We start from the raw sequence: 26,165 nt of genomic DNA on the forward strand, positions 1-26,165 counted from the left end.
TTATGAATGGATTATTTATAGATAAGTAAAGGGGGTGAGATATACTGTGATTTACATGGACAATAGAATTAGAGAAATTTAGTTTATAAAAGGAACTTATTTTCTTTTTTTTAAAAATATATTTTATTGATTTTTTACAGAGAGGAAGGGAGAGGGATAGAGAGTTAGAAACATCAACGAGAGAGAAACATTGACCAGCTGCCTCTTGCACACCCCCTGCTGGGGATGTGCCCGCAACCAAGGTACATGCCCTTGACCGGAATCGAACCTGGGACCCTTGAGTCCGCAGGCTGATGCTCTATCCACTGAGCCAAACCGGTTAGGGCTAAAAGGAACTTATTTTCTTAAAAAAATATGCATTGCCGAAACCGGTTTGGCTCAGTGTATAGAGCATCGGCTTGCGGGCTGAAAGGTCCCAGGTTCGATTCCGGTCAAGGGCATGTACCTGGGTTGCGGGCACATCCCCAGTAGGAGATGTGCAGGAGGCAGCTGATCGATGTTTCTCTCTCATCGATGTTTCTAACTCTCTATCTCTCTCCCTTCCTCTCTGTAAAAAATCAATAAAATATATTTTTTAAAAAAATATGCATTGAATATACATTATATAAAGGCAAAAAAGTGTTAGAATGCTGATATTATGAATTATCCCCCCCCCTTTTTTTTTACCTCTTTTACTGACATTATCTATAATGCACTTTAACTGTATAAAAAGATATAAAAAGGCCATGGATTATTTCTTGTACTTAAATGTTAGCTTGGGATCTACACCAGAATCCTCTACTTATTTGAAAACATAATGTTAAGCAAGTTAAACTCCCTAAGCCTTTATTACATCACTAGTTAGATAAGTATAATAATATCTCAGAGTGTTAATGAGGTTACTAAATGAGATAACATATGGACTAACAATGCTTAGGCATATGGCCTTATAATTAAAGATAAAAAATTAAATTAAAAATTGAGCATCTGAAAGAATATACATCCAGATTTTATAATCTTACTAGTCACTTATTTCTAGGTGTATAATGTAACAGAGATCCAAGGTAGCTTATTTACCTTGGATTTAAATGAGATAATTTTTTTCTTTAATTGAATCAATAATAAAAAAAAAAAAGCCTGCTTTTTTTTTTTCTTTAAGTTCATCGTCTTGGATTTTAGGTTAATTAATTGTATTTGCTTTATTTTTTTTTTATCATAGATTTCCCTAAATTGGCTTTTTTAAAAAACAAATCGGTTCTTTCTCAAGATGGATAAAATACTTAAATGTAAGTCGTGAAACATTAAAAATACTAGAAGAAAATGTAGGCAGCAAAATCTCAGATATCTCTCATAGCAATATGTTTACTGATACATCTCTTAGCTCAAGGGAAACAAAGGAGAAAATAAACAAGTGGAATTGCATAAAAATAAAACGCTTCTGTACAGCAACAACAACAACAACAACAAAAAAATGGAAAAGGAGCCCACTGTATAGGGGAATATATTTGCCAATGATACGTCTGATGCATCCAAAATATATAATGAATGCATACAACTTAACAAAAGGATGACAAACAATCCAATTGGGTGGGTGCATGGGAAGAGATCAACCAAAGAACTTGTATGCATATATGTATAACCCATGGACACAGACAATAGTGTGGTGAAGGCCTAGGGTAGGGGGCTGGGGGTATGGGATGGAGGGAGTCAATAGGAAAAACAGGGAACATCTGTAATACTTTCAACAATAAAGATAAATTTTAAAAAATTTAAACATTAAAACACCAGAAAGCTGGGGGGAGGGGGCGGAGGGAGGAGAGGGAAAGAAGCTGAAGAAAGTATATGAATATGAGTCAGCACTAATTAATCACAATGCTGAATAAACAGCTACAAATGCATCTCCCACTGACAAATGGTCAGAAGGTAAAAGACTACACATAATTATTAACACAGGCCATAAATAAGACACAAAATGAAATAGGAATAGAAAACAGGTGGTATCTACTCTCTCAGCCGTGGGCAAACTACGGCCCGCGGGCCGGATCTGGCCCGTTTGAAATGAATAAAACTATTGAAATAAAAGACCGTACCCTTTTTTGTAATGATGTTTACTTTGAATTTATATTAGTTCACACAAACACTCCATCCACGCTTTTGTTCCGGCCCTCCGGTCCAGTTTAAGAACCCATTGTGGCCCTCGAGTCAAAAAGTTTGCCCACCCCTGCTAGCTGCATGAATTGTAAGTTAGCAACTCATCTTTTTACAAAGGAGATTTTATTAATCTGTTGTAAACTGGTAATCCCTACTAGAGAGGAACAATGCTATCAATGAATTTTTCTATATTGGTTGAAAATTCTATTACAAAATTAAAAATAACAAAGATAGAAATAATAAAATAAATAGAAATAGAAACTGGCAGTTCTTGCAAAGGGATTTGTCTCTGCTCCTCTGACTTGGGTTCCAGGAAGTTTGGGGTGTGGAATTCAGGAGGAGGGAACATTGAGAGCTGAGCAGAGGAATTTGGGCTAATGATCCCGGTAGCTGGTGTGTCTGTGTTCACTATTATCGCATTCGGAGGGTGTGACAGAATGTTCTTATGAAAATTTCTAATCAGAATACAGAATGGGTTGGCATAAAGCTGTGGTCATAGATTACTGAGTGTGAACTGTTTCCTGCAGTAATAAGTTAGTTGTTATCTCCGTCAGCATAAAGGAAGTCTTCCCTCTGCTGGTAGATACTGTCAGCTGTGTACACACCATCTCCACCTTGCTGTGTTCTCCTAAAGTGCATTCATCTTCTTCATCAAAACTGCTTTATTTTCTCACAGGCTGCCTATTTCCTGTCAATAGTGTCCTAATTTTCAAAGCAATTGAATCTTTAAATAGAACTTTCATTTCTTCTCCCTCAGTGCTTATATCTGATCAGTTATCACACACTGATGATTAGTTTAAAAGTTTTTCACATTGATCCCTTGTTTTCACCTTTACCTTTTTGCTTCAACTTTCTTGCCTACCTATCTCTAAAATAAGATAACACCGTTCTTCTTTATTCCAGAGCACTATTATGAGTATAAAATAAAATAATATATAGAATTTGTGTTATAAAATGTTATAGAATTGTGACACTCTCTCAACACAGATTCTGAACTAGTTTTGAACTCCAAGAAGCCTGTGTATATAAATCTTGTTGGGGTTTTTTTTGTTGCTTTTTTTGTTACTAATTTATTACCCATGCCCAAACTTGGCTTAGATTCCTCACTAATGATCACTCCAACCTAAGTTTCTTTATCTTGTCAAAGCCTCACAAATTATTGTTTCTTTGTGTAAAGAGATATAAAGATCTGTCTACGTTTTGGTCACTCTCTTAGTATCAACTTATCATCTCCCATAAACATGAAATTAAATGTTTTGTCGTCTGCTAGTCTGTCTTGTATCAATGTTATTATTAGTCTAGCCATAAGAACTTAAGAGGGGTAAGAGGGAAAATTCCTCCTCCTGATACCCCAACTAGATAGGGCTAGGAGTAGGAGAAGAAGGAAATGGAGGGGTATCCGAGACTGGAGAGACAGAAATATAGAAATTGAAGTCACACATTAGTAGAAAAATAATTTTTTAAAATATATTTTATTGATTTTTTACAGAGAGGAAGGGAGAGGGATAGAGAGTTAGAAACATCGATGGGAGAGAAACATCAATCAGCTGCCTCCTGCACACTCCCTACTGGGGATGTGCCTGCAACCAATGTACATGCCCTTGACGGAATCGAACCTGGGACTCATGAGTCTGCAGGTCAATGCTCTATCCACTGAGCCAAACTGGTTAGGGCTAGAAAAATAAAATTTATTTTTGAGAGGAGGCAGTTTCATTCTGAACTGACCGTAAATGTGGGTCTTTCTATCCCTACCCCTCTGCACAATCCACCACTTGTGGACAACAGTGTAATATGGGTGACTGGTTACATGTGTGGGATCAAAGGTACGAGGGAAAACTTGGGCTCTCAATAAAACCCATTAGAAAATGTCCTATTAGTTCGGCCTACTAATATTCCTGACCTGAAATATACCCTCTTTTATAGGATTTTATAAGGTTTAAGTAAAATCATTGTGCACAAATGCCTAATACACATTAGATGTTGAATATTTGATGAATCACTATTATGGATGTTTATAGTTAGAAGGTAACTTAGAACTACTCTAGTCCAATCTTCTCATCTATCTATATAAAAGCCTAAGCGACTGTTCGACAGGTAGCTATGACCCACACTGACCACCAGGGGACAGGTGCTCAATGCACAGGCATGGAAATATGGAACAGACTGATGAATCTCAGAGGGAAGAGGGGAGGGCGGGAAGAGATTAAACAAAGGTCTTATATGCATACTAGAGGCCCAATGCATGGATTTGGGCACTGGTGGGGTCCCTCGACCTGACCTGCGGGGATTGGGCTGAAACCAGCAGTCCAACATCCCTGGAGGGTCCTGGATTGCGAGAGGGTGCAGGCCATGCCGAGGGACCCCACTGGTGCACAAATCCATGCACCGGGCCTCTAGTTTTATAAATAAGACTAAACCCAGAGAAAAGTGGTGATTCAAACAAGATAATGCTCTCTCTCTCAGGTACAGACAAAATATTGGGCTTATTTGGATTTTAGATTTTTCTCTAAATACAAAAACAATTATATTTATATTTGTCTACTGATATTTGGCAATGACAACGTAGTTATTGTGGAATTGTTTTAGATGTTTCAAAACCATGAATTAATATCCATATGTTTTAGGGTATTATACTAACTAAGGAGAATTTGTTAAGATTTTTGTGTATTGTTTTTATTCAGTATGTATTAAAGTGAGCTTTATTATGTTAAAAACTCATTTAAACTAAAACAAAAAAAACAATTAAGTGACACAATTTTTAATACTAAAAAACAGATTTTATACTAATGGACATTTTTATATATCTAAATTAGATATTTCCTCACTTTGGTAATTGCATGCAGTCCCAGTTCCTGATGAATATTTTTTAAGCTTTTTAAAAATATATTTTTATTGATTTCAAAGAGGAAGGGAGAGAAAGAGAGAAAGATCAACGATGATAGAGAATCATTATTGTCTGCCTCCTGCATACCTCATACTAGGATTAAGCCTGCAACCTGGTCGTATAGCCTGACTAGGAATTGAACCATGACCTCCTAGTTCATAGGTTGATGCTCAACTACTGAGCCATACCCATCCAAGCATGAATTAATTTTTTAAAAATATATATTTTTATTGATTTCAGAGAGGATGGGAGAGGGAGAGAGAGATAGAAACATCAATGATGAGAGAGAATCATTGATTGGCTGCCTACTGCTCACCCCCTTCTGGGGATCGAGCCTGTGAACTTGAGCATGTGCCCTTGGCCAGAATCAAACCCAGGACCCTTCAATCTGCATGTTGATGCTCTAGCCCAGTGGTCGGCAAACCGCGGTTCATGAGCCACATGCGGGCGCACACTTGCAGGGAACGTTGTGGAGTGAAAGAAGATGTACTGTCGAGGATTGAGAAAGGTATGCTGACATGGTTTGGACATATAGAGAGGATGACCGAAAGGAGATAGATGAAACAAGTATTCAAAACGAGTGTGGATGGGAAAGTTGGAAGGGGTTGACCTCAGCGAACATACCTCAATCAGATTGAGGACGTTTTTAGCAAAGGCCAGCTTAAGAGTACCCTAATTAAGTTAATAACAATGTACCTACCTATATAATTTAAGTTTAAAAAATTTGGCTCTCAAAAGAAATTTCAATTGTTGTACTGTTGATATTTGGCTCTGTTGACTAATGACTTTGCCGACCACTGCTCTAGCCACTGAGCCAAACCAGCTAGGGCAAGAATTAATTTCTAAGTTGACTGCTGGTACTGGAAAATATTTTTTCCCCTTAAGTATTATTTATTTTTAATATATTAGTTTAATATACAAAAGCCTTTAAAGGCAGAATATGTCAACAAATAATACAAAAGTGTACTACTGATAAATAAATGGAAAAATAAGTAAGAAATTACTTTATCTTATTTACTTCCCTACCCTCATCCTTGAACAAAGTTCAGAAGTGATCAGTATAATATAGAGGTTAAGAACACATTCTCTAGAGTCAGAAATTCAGGATTCAAATTCTGACTGTCATTCAATAGGCTAGGCAATTACTTAATCTATTTGGTTAATCTTTCTTCATCTGTAAAATGAAAATAACAATACCACCTACCTTGTGCACTTGTCAGAATTCAACTATCTACCCAACACACATAAATCAAGCAACTGGCTTAGTAATAGGCACAATAAATGCTAGTTGCTTTAATAGAGCTGTCACAAGCACTATTCTTGCTATTAGTGATCGTAAGTAGGTTTATTTTTGTCTTATGAAAAGACAAAAGTAAATGCAGATTGGGATTGCATATTTATGAGCATTAGGTACCAGATGCTTCAACACATACATTAACTTGATTAACCCGCATCAAAAATTTTTAAGAAAAGAAGTAGTATTGTAGTATTTTAGTATTTAGCTAAATGTGACTAATAGCTACCACATTAAATAGTACAGATATGGGCCATTTCCATTATTGCAGTAATTTCTATTAGACAGACTATATTCTAGAGCAGCGGTTCTCAACCTGTGGGTCGCGACCCCTTTGGGGGTCAAACGACCCTTTCACAGGGGTCACCTAAGACCATCGGAAAACACGTACATAATTACATATTGATTTTGTGATTAATCACTATGCTTTAATTATGTTCAATTAATAACCATGAAAATACATTCTTCATGTCAGATATTTACATTACGATTCATAACAGTAGCAAAATTACAGTTATGAAGTAGCAACGAAAATAATTTTATGGTTGGGGTTCACCACAACATGAGGAACCATATTAAAGGGTTGTATCATTAGGAAGGGTGAGAACCACTGTTCTAGAGTAAGTCAGGAAGTATAATGGAATAATGGGCAGGAGAATTTAATGGGTAAGAAAGTGGCTAAGGGTAGCCACCAGTTCTTTCCAGTTCATTGTAATGGAATGAATGGTTGTTTTGCATTCCACAGGACTGATTGGATTTGCACAATTACCAGCCATATGAGTTTAGGCAACTTTCACCTATCCAGAACTTCAGTTCCTTATTTGTTAAATTTGTCCCAGGCCTACCACACAGGGATATTGTGAAGATCAGTATATATAATGGATGAAAAAGCACCTTGTTTAATACAACAAATATCCTATCTAATAAAAGAGAAACATGGTAATTAGCATATGACCCCTACACCTCCCATTGGCTAATCAGCAAGATATGCAAATTAACTTCCAGCCAAGATGGCAGCCGGCAGCCAGGCAGCTTGGAACTAACATGAGGCTTGCTTGCTTCAGTGACGGAGGAAACCAACGTTCCCCGCCAGCCTTGCCGGCCTCTGAGCTTTCAGTTTGAAACATTGTAACAAATATAGAAGCTAAACAAAACCCCAGAAACCAGCTTTCAGCCGGCAGGGATCTCAGAGCTGGAGTTGATACTGTGTTTTGATTATAGAACACAAACAAACAAGATACCTGCTTTCAGCAGCGAGGCCTAAGAGCTGGAGCCAGAGCTAAAGCTAGCCCAGAAAAAAAAAAAAAAGAAAAAAGAAAAAAAGGAGCAGTTGAGAGCTTCAGTCACCTGCCAGCGTGAAAACAGCCCTCAGCCCCTCACCCAGACTGGCCAGGCATCCCAGTGGGGACCCCTACCCTGAAGGGTGTGTGACCAGCTGCAAACAGCCATCATCCCCTCACCCAGGCTGGCCAGGCACCCCAGTGAGGACCCACACCCTGATCCAGGACACCCTTCAGGGCAAACCAGCCGGCACCCACCCATGCACCAGGTCTCTACCCTATATAGTAAAAGGGTAATATGCCTCCCAGCACCGGGATCAGCAGAGCCGAGAGGCCTCCCAGCACCGGGATCAGCGTGACAGGGGGCAGCGGCCAAACCCCGCTCTGTGTGTGACAGGGGGCGGGGCCACAACCTCCCTATCCGCCCTTCTCTGTGAGTGACAGGGGAAGGTGCCCCCACCCCTGATCAGCCCTGCTCTGTGCCTGATAGGGGGGAGCTCCCCAATCCCCTGATTGCCCTGTGGCTCTGTGTGTGACAGGGTGCAGCACCCCAACCCCGTGATCAGCCCTGCTTTGTATGTGACAGGGTAGAGCCATAACCTCCCCATCAGCCCTGCCCTGAGTGTGAGAGTGGCGGCACCCCAACCCCCTGATCCGCCCTGCTCTGTGTGTGACAGGGGGCGGTGCCCCATCTCCCCTATCGGCCCTACTCTGTGAGTGATGGGTGGAGCTCCTCAACCCCCTGATCGGCCCTGCTCTGTGCATGACAGGGGGGCGCTCCCCAACCCCCTGATTTACCCTGCTCTGTGCGTGACAGGGTACAGAGCCCCAACCCCCCTGATTGGCCCTGCTCTGTGTGTGACAGGGGGCGGTGCCCCAACTCCACTATCGGCCCTACTCTGTGAGTCACAGGGGGGAGCTCCTCAACCCCCTGATCCGCCCTGCTCTGTGTGTGACAGGGGGTGGTGCCCCAACTCCCCTATCGGCCCTACTCCGTGAGTGACAGGGGGGAGCTCCTCAACCCACTGTTCCGCCCTGCTCTGTGTGTGACAGGAGGCGGTGCCCCAACTCCCCTATTGTCCGTGCCCTGTGCGTGACAAGGGGGAGCTCCCCAACCCCCTGATCGACCCTGCTCTGTGAGTGACAGGGTACAGAGCCCCAACCCCCCTGATGGACCCTGCTCTGTGAATGACAGGGGGTGACGCCGCAACCTCCCCATCGACTCTGCCTTGAGTGTGACAGGGGGCGGTGCCCCAACCCCCCAATCGGCCCTACCCTGAGCGTGATTGAGGGTGGCATCACAACCTCCCAATCCGCCCTGCTCTGTGCATGACAGGGGGCGGTGCCCCAACTGTCCAATTGGCCCTGCTCTGAGCCTGACCAGGGACTGCACCTAGGGATTGGGCCTGCCCTCTGCCACCCGGGAGCAGGCCTAAGCCAGCAGGACGTTATCTCCCGAGGGGTCCCAGATTGCGAGAGGGCACAGGCCGGGCTGAGGGACCCCCCTCCCCCCCGACTGCACAAATTTTTGTGCAACGGGCCTCTAGTATTATATAATAAAAAACTAATATGCAAATCGTCCGAATGGCAAACGACCCGTCACTATGACGCCCACTGACCACAAGAGGGCAGATGCTCAATGCAAGACCTGCCCCCTGGTGGTCAGTGCGCTCCCTCTGTGGGAGCGCTGCTCAGCCAGAAGCCCTGAGAAGGGCACACAGCTGGCGAGTGCAGCGGCAGTGGTGGGAGCCTCTCCCGCCTCTGCAGCAGCACTAATGATGTCTGACTGCTGGCTTAGGCCTGCGCCCCAAAGGGCTCCTGGACTGTGAGAGGATGCAGGCTGGGCTGTGAGATCCCCAAACCACCCCCCCCCCCAGTGCACAAATTTCATGCATGGGGCCTCTAGTTCAGAGATAAAATGTCATTCTGAAACCCGGTCCTTTGAATTCTTTAAAACAACACAACCCTAAAATCTTTTGTCCAGGATTCATGTCCAAGTTCTGGCACTTATTAATTTTGTACGTTTGAGACTCAGTTTTATTTTTCTGTAAAAAAAGAAAAAAATATGAGAAATGAATAATATATATGTGGAAGTTATTTGCAAACTATGACTCACTATAAAATATAGATCACTATGATGTTTAAAAAAATAAATGGCCAGTTTGATAACTTTTTACTTTCTACCTTATGATGCTTTCTGATGTTCACAATACTGGCACATATATTCACAATATATTGCCTGAAGTAATAGGTACTATTTACTGAGATCAGTTCTATAAGCCAGGCACTTTTTAAAATGCTTGATATGTATTGCCTTATTTAATCTCTATGCAACTACATGAGTATGTATTATTATTTCATTTCATTTTATAGGGATTATAACCTCTCCAAAGAGCAATATTTTATATTGCTCAAGATATGTGCCAGAGTGAGCCTTTGAACTTGGCACACCTACTAAGAATCTATTTCTAGTCACTACATTCAATTGCCTGAGTTACATAAAGGAATGCCATTTTTTTTATCCACACATCAAAGTTAATAAATAATCCAATTTCATTAATAAAAATAATTTTAAACTAGACAAACTGATATTTATAAATTTTATATGTAAAAATAAACTAGCAAGAATATCTAAGAAAATTCTGGAAAAATAAAGAAGAGTAAATAGGGGTAGAGAGTTGCCCTGATAGCTAGGGCTATTAAAATACATTATAAAGCTTGATTAATTTAATCAGTGTGTTGATAATGCATGAACAGCCAGATAGGCTATAGATACAGAAAAGAAAATACTGACTGAATTTCAAACACATTTGAGACATTAGAATGACAATTGTGAGATTTTAAATTAGTGTTGGAAAAAATGAGTTACTCAATAAATGGTAGTAGGTAAAACAGGAAGCATCTAAAAAATAAAACGGAAGTCTCATCCACAGCTAAAATAAATAAACTTCAGATGGATCTAAGTTTTAAATAACAAACAAATTATGAAATCGCTCGAAGAGTGTGACTCAATCTAATCTATTTAGAAATTTTCTAATATCTACAATGACATACTCTTTGTGTGTGTGTATATATGTATCCTGAATACTGTGAATTATCCCACTTGTTATAGATTTTTATATGCTAAGTTCCATTTTTCTTTCAGAAATCCATGATGCTCGAATCTAGTTCTAATTTTCTGGCCCCAGTAATTGTGGGATGAGAAATGTTAACGGGTAATCCATATAGAAACCATCTCAAGTGATTGCAAGCTCTCAGAGACAGCAGGTAATTCCTTCTAAAGTGCCATCTTTTATCTTTTGAAAAGTAATAACATTCCTAGTTTCCAAGTACTACTGTTAAGAAACACACAGAAACCTTTTTAGGCTTTTCAAAATGTTTCCCATCCATTGTCACACTTACAGAGCTTGGAAAAGATTTAATCGAGGTGTTTAAAGAAAATGGCAATTGCAATCAATGGAAAGCTCAGGTGTAGAAGACACTCCTGATTGCAGGTACAGGCCCAAGGAGGGCCCACGTTAGCCAGTGGGAACAAATAGCTGTTAGTTTTCTTTAAATTCCAATGTTTTAATTAGAAGTATTTCATGGTAATATTATTCTTTCTTATCATAAATTACAGGTGTTTTTGCCTTTTTAACTTTGTTTTGGTTTACTTCTTTTCTTTTATAAAAATGAGGCCTTTAAAGACCCAACTGGATACATTTTTATCATATTCCAATGGGTTAAACTAGATATATAATTTTAGAAATATAAAAAACAGATATGTCCTATTGGTGTTTATTGATTTATCTATAAAAACACACATGTTTTTCAAAATATGTGCACGAATAATAGTTGGTAAATAATTGAAAACTTCTATATAAAATTGTTTACAATATTTTTCTTCATTGAGGAGAGAGATTGTGATACATGAGAGAAATTTACAAACATATTTTATGGTTCTTGATTTTCATTTCCCTAGGAAATCTACTACTGAAATGTTGGTTTTATGCCTGGATAATAATACATGTTTTCAAAAGAAAGTAGGATACATGAGGTATGTATTTTTTAAAAATATAAAAATATTTTAAAGGAATATGTGGTTTTATGATTAATAATATAATATTATTATGACAAATGATTGGGGAAAGATGCATGAAAATAAGTGAAAATGTGTCCTAAAGGCATGGAAATGAGGAGTGACAGAAAGATAAGTAAATCACACTGCATTATATACAAGCTTGTACATCTATATAATGTATTAATATTTAAAATCTAAGACATGTGGATAATATCAAAGTTTTTTATTACAACAAGCAAATGAAGTACATAAAGATAAAGAATTGGTTATGGGTAATATGCCAGACAGAAAAATTCTAGTTCCTTCACAGAGCCAATAGTTCAGCGGTTTCTCAATTACTCTGAACATTTACCAATACGGATATTGCACAATAAGCTCTCTTTTAGAAAAATATATTCATATTGTATTATTTTATTTGCTAAATCTAGGTAGCTAACAAAAAGATAATGGTGAAGCAAAAATTCAGATTTATAGCATAAACTATAATGTAAATATTAAAACACAGAGAATGAAATGTGCTACCAAGTTCTTGAGTCACCTCGTTTTAATGAATATTTCTCCAAGAGTAAGAGGTTTATAGGCTAAACCTGAACAATTGAAAATAACTTTTTTTCTTTTTTGTTGACCTGCTGTTGTTTCTTGGTTAAATATAGTTACAGAAAATTTACCTTTTATATTTCTTGTTAAACTAATAATTAGAAAAAAACAAAGCAACTTTAGGCCCCTTGGAAATTGATTTTAGCCTTAATGTAATTTATCTTGAGTATAAATCTTGATAAAATCTACAATGGTCTTAAATACAAATTCTTGATTAACTAAAAAGCGTAAAATGAGAATCAGATATAAATGTCTGGACATGAATTCTACGTGTAATTTTAGGCTCTCTATATTGAAAAAAGTAGAAAATGGAAGAAGAAAGAGGAAATATCAATACGAATTAAGTGTCTGCTATATAAAAGGCATCATGCTGAGCATTAGAACTACAGATTTTAATTCCAAAAGGTCCTTCCTACAACTTCCACAATTTTCAGTCAACAGAGCCTAAGAAAATTAAAGAGATGTGTCTAAGATCACACATAGACAGGGCAAGAACTAGAAAACGGATCCTTGACATCCAAGACCTCATTCTTTCTAGTCAGCCAAGAGATCTAGACCCTATAGCATATGCAACCTACCAGTCACATGGCACGATGCTCAGTTCCTAATTCAGTCATTAATATTCTGTCTTTACCTGTTGATTTATTTATCATGGTCACAGAACTGATATCCTTGTTATTGATCAATTTGAACAAGTTAATACTGAGGTATGAGCTTGTAGCATGTCCCTCAAACCCTCCTTCCAGATGGACATCATTCTCTTCATCAGCACACCTGAAGCATCCACATTCAACAAATAGTAATACAGTTTACAATAGTCCATTTTTCTTTACCTGATTTATAAGGATAGCACAAGACTGCAAATGTTTTTCCTGATATGAGAAAAATTTCGTCCATGGTACTTCGACAATAGAAAAATTTAATGAATAGCCTTTGATGAATGAATTGAAATTGATATAACTATTTTCATTCCCTATCTAGCCACAATTTATTTTTTATATAGATAAATTTAATAATTTAATCATTTATATATTATATATGTTTTATGTCCAACTTATATATCTATTAATTAGTATAATTTATTTTCTTTCCATCTTGCTAATCACTAGATTTCTAGCATTTATCTTCTAAATAGTTATTCCAAGATGCTGGCAAACTCAGATATATTTTGGGATAAGTTTTGTCATAATCAATAATTTTAATTCCATTACTTTTTTTTTTTCAATAATGTAGTCTTAGTTTGGGATAATACTAGGAGATGGATTTCAAATCTTTTGTTTTCTAAGTGTATGAGTTAAAATTGGAGTCATATGGATATACAAATCCTATATAATAAAGAGGTAATATGCAAATTGACAGTCAAGCCCTTACACAAGATGGCCTCCCCCATTGGTCACAAGATGGCCAACACAAGATGGCCAGCAGGGGTGGGAAGCTGGGGGCAATTGGGCCAGCAGGGGAGCAGTTAAGTATCGATCAGGCTGGCAGGGGAGTGGTTAGGGGGTGATCAGGCTGGCAGGCAGAAGCGGTTATGGGCAATCAGGCAGGCAAGTGGTTGGGAGCCAGCAGTCCCAGATTGTGAGAGGGATGTCCGACTGCCAATTTAGACCCAATCCCTGCTGGTTTAGGTCCCAGATTGGAGAGGGTGTAGGCTAGATTAAGGGACACCCCTCTCCAGTGCACAGATTTCATGCACCGGGCCTCTAGTTATACATAAGATTTAATTCAAATAAATATTCAATGGCTTATGAGTCAACATCTATGTTTTACATCTAGATATTTAGGAAACAGATGCTACTGCCAAAACTGAAAAAAAATTAAAGAGTGTATTTGATTTACTTTACCAAAACATCCTAAATATGAGATCTGTTAGCCCCCTTTACTTATTTTTCCTTATACTGCATTTGATTTTAATTCAAAATAGCAATAAGGCAAAAGAGACTCATGAAATTTTAGGTTCTGATAAGATCTATCATTCTAGAAGAGATTTTTTGAACTGCAAAAACATTTTATATCAATCCTACAGTAGTCTGTACACATTTCCTGAAGGAAGATGTTGGCAAAAATAATAAGTAATTACCACAAAAAAAAGCACTAACTTAGACAAGACCTTGAGTTTTGTGTGATATTTTATATTTTGCAATTGTCTGAAGGTATTTCTATTTCAAGTGCAGGCATTCTTATGTTAACTACTTTGTTACATTAAAGAGACTATTAAGTCAATATACATATTTAAATAGACATACTTAAAGCCAATGGATATATAACATGCAGAATTTTAAGACCTAGAATATTTGCTATAAATTGAGAATAACTTTGGCTGTGTTATGAGGTATTCAAAGTCTTTTTAAATTATAAAATACTTTATATTAGAAAATTTATTAATGTGCTTGCTAACATTTTTGAAAGTATACTATACATGTGACTCAAATGTTAGTCAATTCCATAGATTACCTTCTAGACCTTAGTAAATTGTTTGGAGCCATAGAATTTTAATATTGATTTTTAGGTTCTTCAACAAACTAATTTTTATAATAAGGAAATATTTCTAGAGATATTAATTTATTTTTTAAGACTAATATTTCATCTTTTTAATATTTAGTGCTAGCTAGATCTACTAGTATTATTTTCAAAGGGAATACATATTTTGGCAGAACTTATGCAAAGATCAAGTGGGGATTGTTATTCTGAAACTTTTTAGACATGCAAGGTTCTGTATAATAGATATGTAATTTATTTCTACTGGCTGTTCTTTAAAGAATTTAATCTATAAGGTTTGAAATTAAGCCTAATTCCTAAAGATTGTAGGAGAAAGAATAATGGAAGCAATGCTTCTCAATAGTTGCAAAGATTTTCTCAGTGATTTGTCAAATTTTTATTTATTTCAGTTCATATGTATTTGGGAGCTCAATCAACATTCACTATTTTTTATTGCTAGGAGGTTGGCTCAGTGTTGTTCATGGAATTGTTGTTTTTTCGAACAGTCAGAATGAATTTTCACTATTTTAATCAATAACTCTCTTATTTTATCTCTGAAGTCAAATCTGTAACTTCAAAGATGTATTTTCTACGAGACAGTATATAATTACCTGGCCCATTCAGAGAAGGACTTACTATATCTTAGACCTAAGTAGACATATTAAAGTATAAATATAGCACAATTACTAGAAATAACTCTTTCAAACATACCAGACAATATTTAATTTCGGATTTTAAAAAAAAGCAATTTAGAGGAGAGCTAGCTATATTCTGAAATTTTAAATTTTTGGAAAACAGTGTTACTTTTGTGATACTCACAGTAATACCAATAAGTGACTGTGAAAGCATTCTAAGAACAAGGTAATTTATTATAGGAAGTCCATAACATAAATGTCATTTTGTATTATTTCAACCTAGAACACAATCTGAGAGAAAGACATATGGACTGAAAAATTTAAATGTGTTATATTTTTTAAACATTCCAAAAGGATTACACTCTCCATTTAAGTTGATATTTATACTTTAAAATTAGAGAATGAAATCATAAGGAAATATTTATGTCTTACTTTTATAAGTTATACAGAGGCAAAGGCAGAGTATCCTCTCTTGTTTTTGTTCCTTCTGGGACTCAGTGCAAAAATAAAAAGTAACATTCATTAAATTTTAATTTCTTGCTAGAAAAATATTTCATGTATATGAAGAAAAAGGAGCTATCATATACAATTATTGGACTTATTTAAAATTTTCTAGGAGTGAACAGGGGAAAACTGTTAAGGAAAAAAAAAGATGCCTAAACCAATAAGAAACAAAACACAGGAAACTAAGTGAGTAATAGCAAGGCAGAAATTATTCTGAAATATGTAGAACATCACATCAGTTATTTTATGTGATGTTGCCTAAAACACAGCTATAAGAAAATATATCTCCAAAGATCACCTTTCAATATGAGTAGGATGTTATGAAATGAAGGTTGAAATTGCAAAAGAGAAACTGTTCACTTAAGACAACCAAGTTATTGACATTCTCCTAGTTTAAGATCCTTTTTTAGATGCTAAAAGCATAATGTGGTGGTTTGTGCACTTCATTTTCAAGATTTTTTTAAAAAAGAGAAATAAAATAAAAAATAAGTGTTATAGGCTGAAATTAGGTAGAAAAGATCATGTATACTTTTTGTTTTCAAATACTAGAGATCATAATAAATTAACTGAAAGTAAGTCTTATCTACCATTATTTGTCAATAACAGAAGAAAAACATATTAGTACTAAAATGAAATCCATTTTCTACATTAAATTTTTAAAACCTAATTTTATTGTTGTTAAGTGAGTGTTTTTAGGTAAGGGATTTTTAAGATGTTCAGAGTTTTTTAAGGGAAGTATCCATGTAGTAGGTAGTTCTACATAAATAAGTGAATCATAAATTGAATAAATAATAATTGGCATAATTAGCATGACTCTCTTATCCTTGGAAAAATCTCTCAGATTTGCATTAGGTACACATCAGTTGGAGAGAGGGAGATGGAATACATGACTGTGATTCTTTTTAACTCTACAAATTTATCAAAAATCTCACTCACTGAATCACATAATGGTAGTCTGAATAAAATCTTAATTAAAAATCCTGGTAAATGTCAATATTATAATTTTAGAGCATTTCTTGTTTAATCTTTGAATATTTGTTGAAAAATCTTGTGAATATTCAGAAGTTGGCTTTGTAATGTCACCCAATAAGTTGTAGAAGAGTATTAATGCAGCTCTCATCTTTTAATCAGCTATACATGATGGCTATGTAGAAATCAAATGTGGGGTGAGGGAAAGGGTGAGGAACGGTGTCAGGAGAGTAGGGAAGGAGAGATAGGTAAATGGATATTAGGAAATTATAACACATAAAAGAGATGCCATTATTGGGATCAAAGAAGCTTCTGGAAAATTATAAAGTGCATCAGAGGATTCTGTTACATAAAGGAGAAACATAGCTAGAACTTCAGAAATATAGTAAATAGGACTCCACTTAAAGTAAGATTTTAGAAGTTTCTTGTGGAGTAATTGAGGGTACTCTGAACAAGGTAATTAAAAAGTCTTTCTGTAGGGAAGTGACTATTCTACCACAGACTGAAATTGCACATGATCAGTGGCTTATAGAAGATAAAAAAAAAAAAAGAAAAAGAAAAATTGGATAAAAAGAAAGAAAACATGAGACAAATAAAAGTAGAAGCAAAGCATCAAATGATATTATACAGTATTAAAATACCATAGGTAGGTATTCTCGATCTCTGATGTGCCACAACTTACACAAATGCTAGGTAAATCATATGTAACAGTACCTTTCTTTTAGCCTTTAGCTGCTCATGATACTTGTCACAGGTGTCTCCCGGGATCTCTCCTCCCCAGAGAGTGATTCCAACAATGGTGTATGTGATGCCCATGACAAGCAATGGGAAACAATACACCAATATAATGACAATAATATGGTACCTGAAATTAAAAAAACAACAACAAAACTCACATGCTGAAGAGCATATTGGGATGAAATAGTGGGATTTTGAATTCATGCCATTTTAAATCATAATTTAAAATGCTAAAGAATATTTCCACATTTTCTCTAAGTCTTCATTTCACACTCATTAACATACCAAGCTATTGTCGCCTACAGTTGTCCAAATGCTACCAGTTGATTTCAATCCATCTTTACTTTATACATGAAAAACATAGCTGAGCTGCAGTGTTCATCTAAACCACACCTCACCCCATCCCCACCTCCTTGCCTAGAGGGTCAGGATAAATGCCTTTCCTCTGCTTGGTAAGTAGTGGGTTAACCTAATTAAACGTATCGTCAAAAGAAAAGAGATGGGGCAGAATAAAGTAATCAACTGATGATATTTTCTCCTATGTAAAACTATTCTATATGTTCAGTGACATCATTCATACTTGAAATAAATTATTTTTCATCCAAATGAAAAAAAAATGTTACGTGATACTGTGAGCCACATTGAATTCACAAGCTATTTGACAGTGATTTTTAAAATCAGGTAAAGACATTTACATGTATTTTTCCAAAGTCATGGAACATTTCATTGCATTGTTAATTTGGTAAATAATATATAGACGTATCAGTCACAACCTAGTCATGATGTTATACATTATCAAACAAAATTCTAGGATTTCATTGCCTTCAATCAAAATTATAAGGAGGCAACTAGGGAGGAATAGAAGGTAAACAATAATATAACAGTCGAATTAGAATTTGTATAAACTTTTGTTTGGCTTCCTCTTTCTTAAGAGGCTTTAAAGTAATTACAGAGTTTGGTATGCTAATATTCTCAATACTTTGGTGTTTGTTTTTTACTCCCTTTACCCTTTACTACTTCCCCACCCTCCCTTCCCTCTGATCAGCACCATACTATTGTCTGTGTCTATGAGGTTTTGTTTATTTCTTTGTCTTGATTGTTCATTTGTTGCTTTCAGTTTTATATCCCACATATGAGTTAAATCCTATTGTTCTTGACTTTTTCCCTTATGACTTATTTCACTTAGAAGGATATTCTCAAGACCCATCCATGTTGTCACAAATAGCAGTATTTCATCTTTTTTAAGGTGGGTCCAAAATATGAAATGTCAAATTCTATCATACAACATTCCTATTTTCTTTTCAACCTAGTGTTTAAATTTTTTTAATGTTAAAACAAAGGAACACAACCAAGAGCCTACCAGGACTCCCCTTCCTTTCAACCAGGCTTCTTAAAAGAGCAATCAACACCTCTGGCCTCTAGTTTCTCCCTTCTCACTCATTTCTCAGTCAATAACAACCCTCCCCTCCTCTGGGTATTGCTTTCATCTCCAATGAGCTTATTACCTCCTCTAGGAAATTCTCCAGAGCTGTCCCATACAGAAGTCATTACATTTTTTCAATTATAAATCTTTATAATTTACACCAACTTAGTGACCATGTCATAATGTATGTTAATATTTGTATGTGTCCGTCTTCACAAGTAATATGTGAGACATTGAGGCAAACACCTATGTCTTATCTGTTTAATTGTTGCTCCCAACCTACAGTTCCTTAATTGTTCAATAAATTGAATTGAAAATTACAATAGAGAACTAACTTAACTTACGTGAAATGTTGTTTGGGACCTTCTGGCCATTGCACATAGCAAAGAGTACGGCCCGGCATGACTTTGGTTTTGGAGTAAAGACACTGAGGAAAGGCTAGTAGAAACGCTAGAATCCAAATGCTGCCAATGACAATCTTGGTTGCTGTGGCAGACAGTCTGGGTTTCAAGGGATCAATAATGGCCATATACCTATATGAAAACAAATAAACCATTTTGTCAGTCTCTTGTTAGTGAAGTTTAAAAAGTAGTTTCAAAGGAGTTTCAGTGGCCAGGGTTCTTTCTCTTCTAGTAAACAAGTTGATAAGGATTTTGCTTGGGTAGAGGCAGCATAGAGTAATAACTACAACATAGTCTTTGGAATCAGACAAATTTGGTTCAAATCCTATTTTGTCATTTTTCTAAACCTTTTTGGACCTTAACTTCATTATTTTAAAAATAGAAATAAGAACATCCACCTCTTATGGGTGAAGACAAGATCAATAAAAATAATGTAAGTTAAAGGCTTTGATTATTTGGTGCTGTGCCTCGCACATTATCAGCATTCATAAAGGTCTGCTGAATGGAATTGGAAATGTGAGTAATAAGTGCTTAAAAAATGAATTCAGTACCTCAAGACCTCCATTTTTTTTTCTTTGATATGTTTAAGTTTTTAAAAGATATTCTAGTGACAATATGGGTAACACCTACATGATTGATCAAGATGAAGAACCCCTATAAAGGATATCATCAACATTTCCATCTAAAAGCATGAAGAGACAAGTTCAGGATTCAAATAAAGATGAATAAATCAAGTGTGATTGAGGCTATGCCTTCCTGCTACCTCCAGAATTGAATTCATACTGCATCATGAAAATTTTCATAGTATCTATCAACATAAATATATAAAATTTTTATAAAAATATCTTTGATGCCCTAGCCGGCTTGGCTCAGTGGATAGAGCATCAGCCTGAGGACTGAAGGGTCCCTGGTTCGATTTCAGCCAAGGCCACATGCCTGGATTGCGGGCTCGATCCCCAGTAAGGGGCGTGCAGGAGTTCTGCCGATCAATGATTCTCTCTCATCTTCTATCTCTCCCCCTCTCCCTTCCTCTCTGAAATCAATAAAGAAAGATATTTAAAAAAATATCTTTGAGGCTCTAAAAATCACACATTACATATGATTTTTAGAGTGTAGTTTTTTAGAAGTTGTCAAATCTCTGAATATGGTAACCAAATTCAACTTTTATTCACCTAGTAAAATAGTGACAATATGTCTGGAAGGATCAAAATCTGGTTTTAAATTGCGTAATATGGCTAACTGCCAAATTTTGGCTAATAGAGAAAAAAATAATGTACAACAAATTAATTACATTTTTGCATTTCTAGTTATAAATCACATTATTTAAATGGTTTTATTTTTACTGTTGGCCATTTTGTGTGTCTCAAACATATACTGATTTATGCAAATTTTAAAAGGCAACACTTTCATCAGATAGTTAGTATTACTTAAGCAAAAACATTTTAACTTTAAGAATAAATACCTCAAAATAAGAATAAAAATAAGGATAATTAATTAATTTGTGTTTGTTTTGTGCTTTTGTAATTATTAGGTGTTTGATCTGCAGTAGAATATTGGAACTTATCTGTATACTATTCGTAATATTAACTTTTGTTATAATTTACTTAAAGGAAATATTCTTAATTTATTATATATGACAGTCAATAGGTAAAAGTGCATGTTGAATATATAAGCAATTATCAAAACAGTATCTTGGTTTAAGAAGATAAAGTAAATCATAGAAAGAATGTAAAATGAAAACTTTAAAATTTACTTCTCATGCTTATGTTGATGAAGATAATAGCAACATTTATTGATTGTCAATCATTACCAGGCATTTTATTACAATTACACACCTTATATATATTTAATATCTAGATTAATCCAGTCAATAAAATAATATTATCTTTTTTTTCTTAGCAGAAAAGAAAACTGAGGCTTAAAAAACTTAAGAAATTTCTCAAAATGACTCAGATGGTAAGAGCTGGAATTCTAAACTAGTTCTGCCAGTCTTCAAAGTCCATATAGATACAGATTATGGCTTTGAATATAGCCATTTAGGTAAGGAATTGTGAGAGAAAAAATATATGTGAGCTAGATGCCTTCCAAAGAATCAGAAGTTGCATTTTGCCTTATGAATCCAAAAGTATTCATGTGCAACATAAAAAATAAAAGTCAAACATATAAAGATAATAATTGTAGTTGGGCATTTCTGTTTCCATTATTGCTGATTATAACTCACCATAGTATTTCTCATTGTATTAAATTGTTGTCCTTTGGGTGTTTCCAGAGTCAACCACAGCAATTATCAATAAATTTTCTTTTACTGAACTGAATATTTCTCAAACTCTATTATAATCTTTTGCTCTGGAATTTCTGAACACAATTTGGATGTTTAAACAGTTGATTTTTTGAGACTAAAAAGAGAAATTGAGTGACATGAGTAGGGTTAGAATCCTGTATAGCTACTGTAGCATGGATAATTCAAAATAAACTGCAAATTTCTTATATATTTTTTTAGACAATTAGCCTAATGATGGAGGAAAATTTCCCTAACAGGTAGAATATTATATGGAAACAATTTATGTTCTAACACTTTAATAAAAGTAGAAATTTTAAAACTTCAAGTTGACAGTTTTGTCATTTCTGATCTGAGCTATTGCTTATTCATTCAGCGAAACATTTAATGAATGCCTGCTGTGGTATTCCAAACACTGTAGTAATACAAACATAAGGAAAGATGGCAGAGTTCACAGTCTACTGAAGTAGATAGATATTAATTAAATAATCTCACCAATGAATGTGAAATTATAGATATGGTGTTACAAAGGCCAGGCATATATGATCATGTGAATTCATTTACTGAGAAAATATATTTAGACTAGTGGCCCAGTGCATGAAATTCGTGCACGGGGGTGGGGGGGGTTGTCCCTCAGCCCAGCTTGCACCCTCTCCAATGGGGGACCCCTTGGGGATGTCCCACAGGGATTGGGCCTAAACTGGCAGTCAGACATCACTCTCACAATCTCGGACTGCTGGCTCCTAACCGCTCACCTGCCTGCCTGCCTGATCACCCCTAACTTCCCTCCCCTGCTGGCCTGATCTTGCCCCAACTACTCTCCCCTGCAGGCCTGGTTGCCCCCAACTGCCCTCCCCTACTGGCCTGATTGCCCCTAAACCCCTGCGGGCCTGATCTCACCCCCAACTGCCCTCCCCTGCCAGTCTGATTGCCCCTAACTGCCTCTGCCTTGGCCCCCACCACCTTGGCTTTGTCCAGAAGGAAATAGGACATCTGGAAGATGGCTGGTTGACCCAGTCTAATTAGCATATTACCCTTTTATTAGTATAGATAGATTATATAGGATAGATTTGCTTAAATGGGGAGGGAAAGCCTTTTTCAGCAGGAGGAGATGCTCTTGGCAGACAAAATTACATAATCCCTATATCTGGACTGATAGCCAGCCATATGCACTATATTGCCAAACCAGTCATTAAAAAATTGAACAGCTTTCTTACACCTTACACCAAACAGCTGCTGCCCTTAAAACCCCTCCTCAGCCCCCACCTTAGGTTCTCCCTTCGCAGTTCACCTAGATTACGTTCTGATTGGTCAGTTTCTATGCCAGTCAGCGTCTCTGGGCCTATCTCTAGGACTGATCAGAGATGTGGGACTGATCAACAGCCACCCCAGGCTGCTGGTGAGGGGGCTGAACTGCTGATCTGTCGGAGAGAGAGAGAGGCACGGCTGCTGGCGAGGCCCAGAAAGAGAAAGAAGCAGGGTCTGATCTGTAGCCTGCTTTTCATTCTCTCTGGGCCTCACCAGCAGCCGTGGTAGCCACTGATCAGGCCTGTCTCTCTCTCTCCCAGAGAGGTCAGCAGTTCAGCTCGCTCTCCAGTCCCTGCCCACCGGAGCCTGCTGCGTGCACAGCCTGGCATTCGGTCGAGTCTTCGGTCGTTTTGGACATTACGGACCCTGAGTTTTTATATATTAGGATTGTGAATCAATCTTCCCTAGGAAAAGTCATTCTGTGTTGAAAGTTGGACAGGTGGCTATGCAAGGTGACAGAAGGGTGGAGTTGCAAAGAAGACTTCTTGGAGAAGAAGCACTATGTGAAAAAATCCTATGCTCATGGTTGGCTTTTAAGTTTTGAATGGTGTCCCCTTAAAAAGATACATTGAAATCCTAACTCTCAGTATCAGAGAAGGTGACCTTACTGGGAAAGAGAGTCGTTATATAGGGAATGAAGTTAAAATGAGTCATGAGGGTGAGTCTTAATCCAGTGACTGGTACAAAGAAGAAATTTGGAAACAGGAACACATGGAGAAGGCCATGTGAAGATGGAGGAATACGTGATGCATTGCAAACCAAGGAATTCCAAAGACTGCCGGCAAATCCCCAGAGGCTTGGAAGAGGAAAGAAAGGATTTTCCTACAGCTTTCAGAGGGAGCATGGCCCTGACAACACCATCATTCCAGAACCGTGAGACAATAGATTTCTGTTGTTCTGAGGCACTCAGTTTATGCGCTTTGTTACAGCAGCCCTAGGAATCCACATGATGAGTCAGGGTGAGAGAAGCATTCTACACTTGAGTAATGAAAGGGTAATTGAAACACAGAAAGTGAAGGGGAAAAATGGTTTGAGACAAACTTGTAATACAGGTTATAGATTTTATTTTTGTCTCATGGAAAGTAATTGATGCAATTCAATTAGGGAAGGAGAGTAATCAGATTTTAGTCTGGGGAATGGACTGAAGGATGGAAAGAATGGAAGTAGGGAAATGAGTTACCTGACTGTTGTTTTGCTTTGGGTGAGAGATGATTGATGCTTGAAATAGAGTGTTGCTACATGGTAATAGTCTGAGGAAAGTAAAAAAAAAATGTTGAAATATTGCAGAAAGAGTCAATTGGCTAAAGTAGTGGGTAGAATTGCCAGACACTGCTGAAGACCAATTTGAAATTAGTGAGTTGGAATCCATTGTGGCATTATTCCCTATTTTGTGGCTCTCTCCGGTAATAATAACTTGCTTAACAGCAGGCATGAAGGAGATGGCTGCTTAAGCTCATCCAGATAAACATTCTCTGGACCTTGAGAAGAAATGATCGAATCTCAGATATAAACTCACTCAAATACTCACTCAGTACTTTTTTCTTCCTTTAAAGAAATATATATCTTTGAAGTGGTCACATTAGCTTTTCCTAGGTGTTTTTCTGAGCTTCTCACTACCATTCTTCCCTCACCAAACAGACTCCCAAATAAGTTAGTCTCCTGAGTATGATTATTTCATGTATAATAACTAAGATTGGGTTCTTATTGTACCAATTAGGACATCATCTAAAATAGTTTTAAAGTCACTTTTTATAGAAACTGAAATTCTTGGATGCATCCATTGGAAGCTTGTTTTTTTGTTTTGTTTTGTTTTGTTAATCCTCATCAAGGATAGTTTTTTCCATTGATTTTTAGAGAGAGTAGGAGGGAGGGATGGGGGGGAGAAATATTGATGTGAGAGAGACACATGGATTGGTTGGCTCCTGCATTACCCTGATCAGGACTGCAGATCGAACCAGCAGCCCAGGTATGTGCCCTTGACCAGGAATCAAATCTGTGACCCTTTGGTGTGTGGGCTAACCACTGACCAACACTGGGCAGAGTGGAAGCTCATATTTTTACTGACATTTTAAAAAATCAGTTTTCCTTTCCACTTTATTAGACCACTTTGCTTTACCACTTACTATTCTTCTGATATAATTGAGGGGTTCTTTTCTCTTTACTTCGAGGTATATTGCAGAATACTATTTTTGATATAACTTTACTTACTCAGTAAATGATCATTTTCCATTTTGTAATTGTTCTTGGTATCTTGTATAATTCTTTTTTTTTTTGGACAATATTTTTATTAAACTCTCTGGATCTTTACTTGTTTCTACACATTTCAAAATAAAGACAGAGTGCTATCTTCAGATGATTACTTGATTATATTAACCATGCAAAGAACATTTGTCTGAAGTGATATGGATTTTACTGTTTTCTAGTTTGATTCTGGCCAAAGCAATGTTTTAGCTTGTAAATGACAAACATAAGTTGCTGTTTGACTTCCATGCAAAATAAAGATTAGTTGCAACAGTTGCTCATGACCCATAAAATTTCAACTTTTGGCCTATGGTACTAGAACAATTTTTGCTTGGACAAATCACTAGAAATACAACCTTTCTTGAACCTGCAATTTTTAGACAAGTTTTATTGTGCACTTTTCTATAACTATTCTAAATGAACTTAAGAATGAATGATTATTGTCAGTGAATTTTGAAGTGAATGAGTATTTATGAAAATAAACCTATATATAAACATTCATATGAATGTACATATATAACAGGGACTTCAAAATATTATCCAGCAAAAAAGTCACTTGTTTATTTATTCAAAATTTTTTATTTGAATAAATAAAATGTATACACTGGCATTTGAGGAAAACTACATTTAAAGAATAAATTATCAAAATAGTGAAAGTATTAGACTTTCATTGCATATGCTTTCAATTTAAATTTAGCAATTAATTTTATCTATTAAACTATTTATATATTTATTTATTAAATAGCAAGCATTTATTTTCAACTATTTCTTAAATGCCAACAACTTTTTCAGGATTGTGTGACATACTTTGGCTATGTTGATAAACAAAATAGATGTTGTTCCTAATCTTGTGGAGTTGGAGTCTAATGTAGAAGAAATATATTATTAAAATAGACAGAACATAGGTAAGAAATTATCTAACTAGAGGCTCGGTGCACAAAATTC

The 26,165-nt window shown here is 36.5% G+C and overlaps 1 protein-coding gene across 1 annotated transcript in view; it reads right to left on the reverse strand.

Annotated features, from left to right (window-relative positions):
- The window catches only part of TACR3 (tachykinin receptor 3), a gene marked incomplete at both ends in the record, with an annotated part of 54,613 nt that overhangs the window by 15,666 nt on the left and 12,782 nt on the right, over positions 1-26,165 (reverse strand). Inside the window, 2 exons of the mRNA XM_081114248.1 lie at positions 17,546-17,696; positions 19,337-19,525. Coding sequence (XP_080970374.1) covers positions 17,546-17,696; positions 19,337-19,525 — 340 coding nt within the window. The remainder of the gene's footprint in view (positions 1-17,545; positions 17,697-19,336; positions 19,526-26,165) is intronic.

Source organism: Myotis nattereri (assembly GCF_964212035.1).
Source record: "Myotis nattereri genome assembly, chromosome: 1".
Lineage (NCBI taxonomy): Eukaryota > Metazoa > Chordata > Mammalia > Chiroptera > Vespertilionidae > Myotis > Myotis nattereri.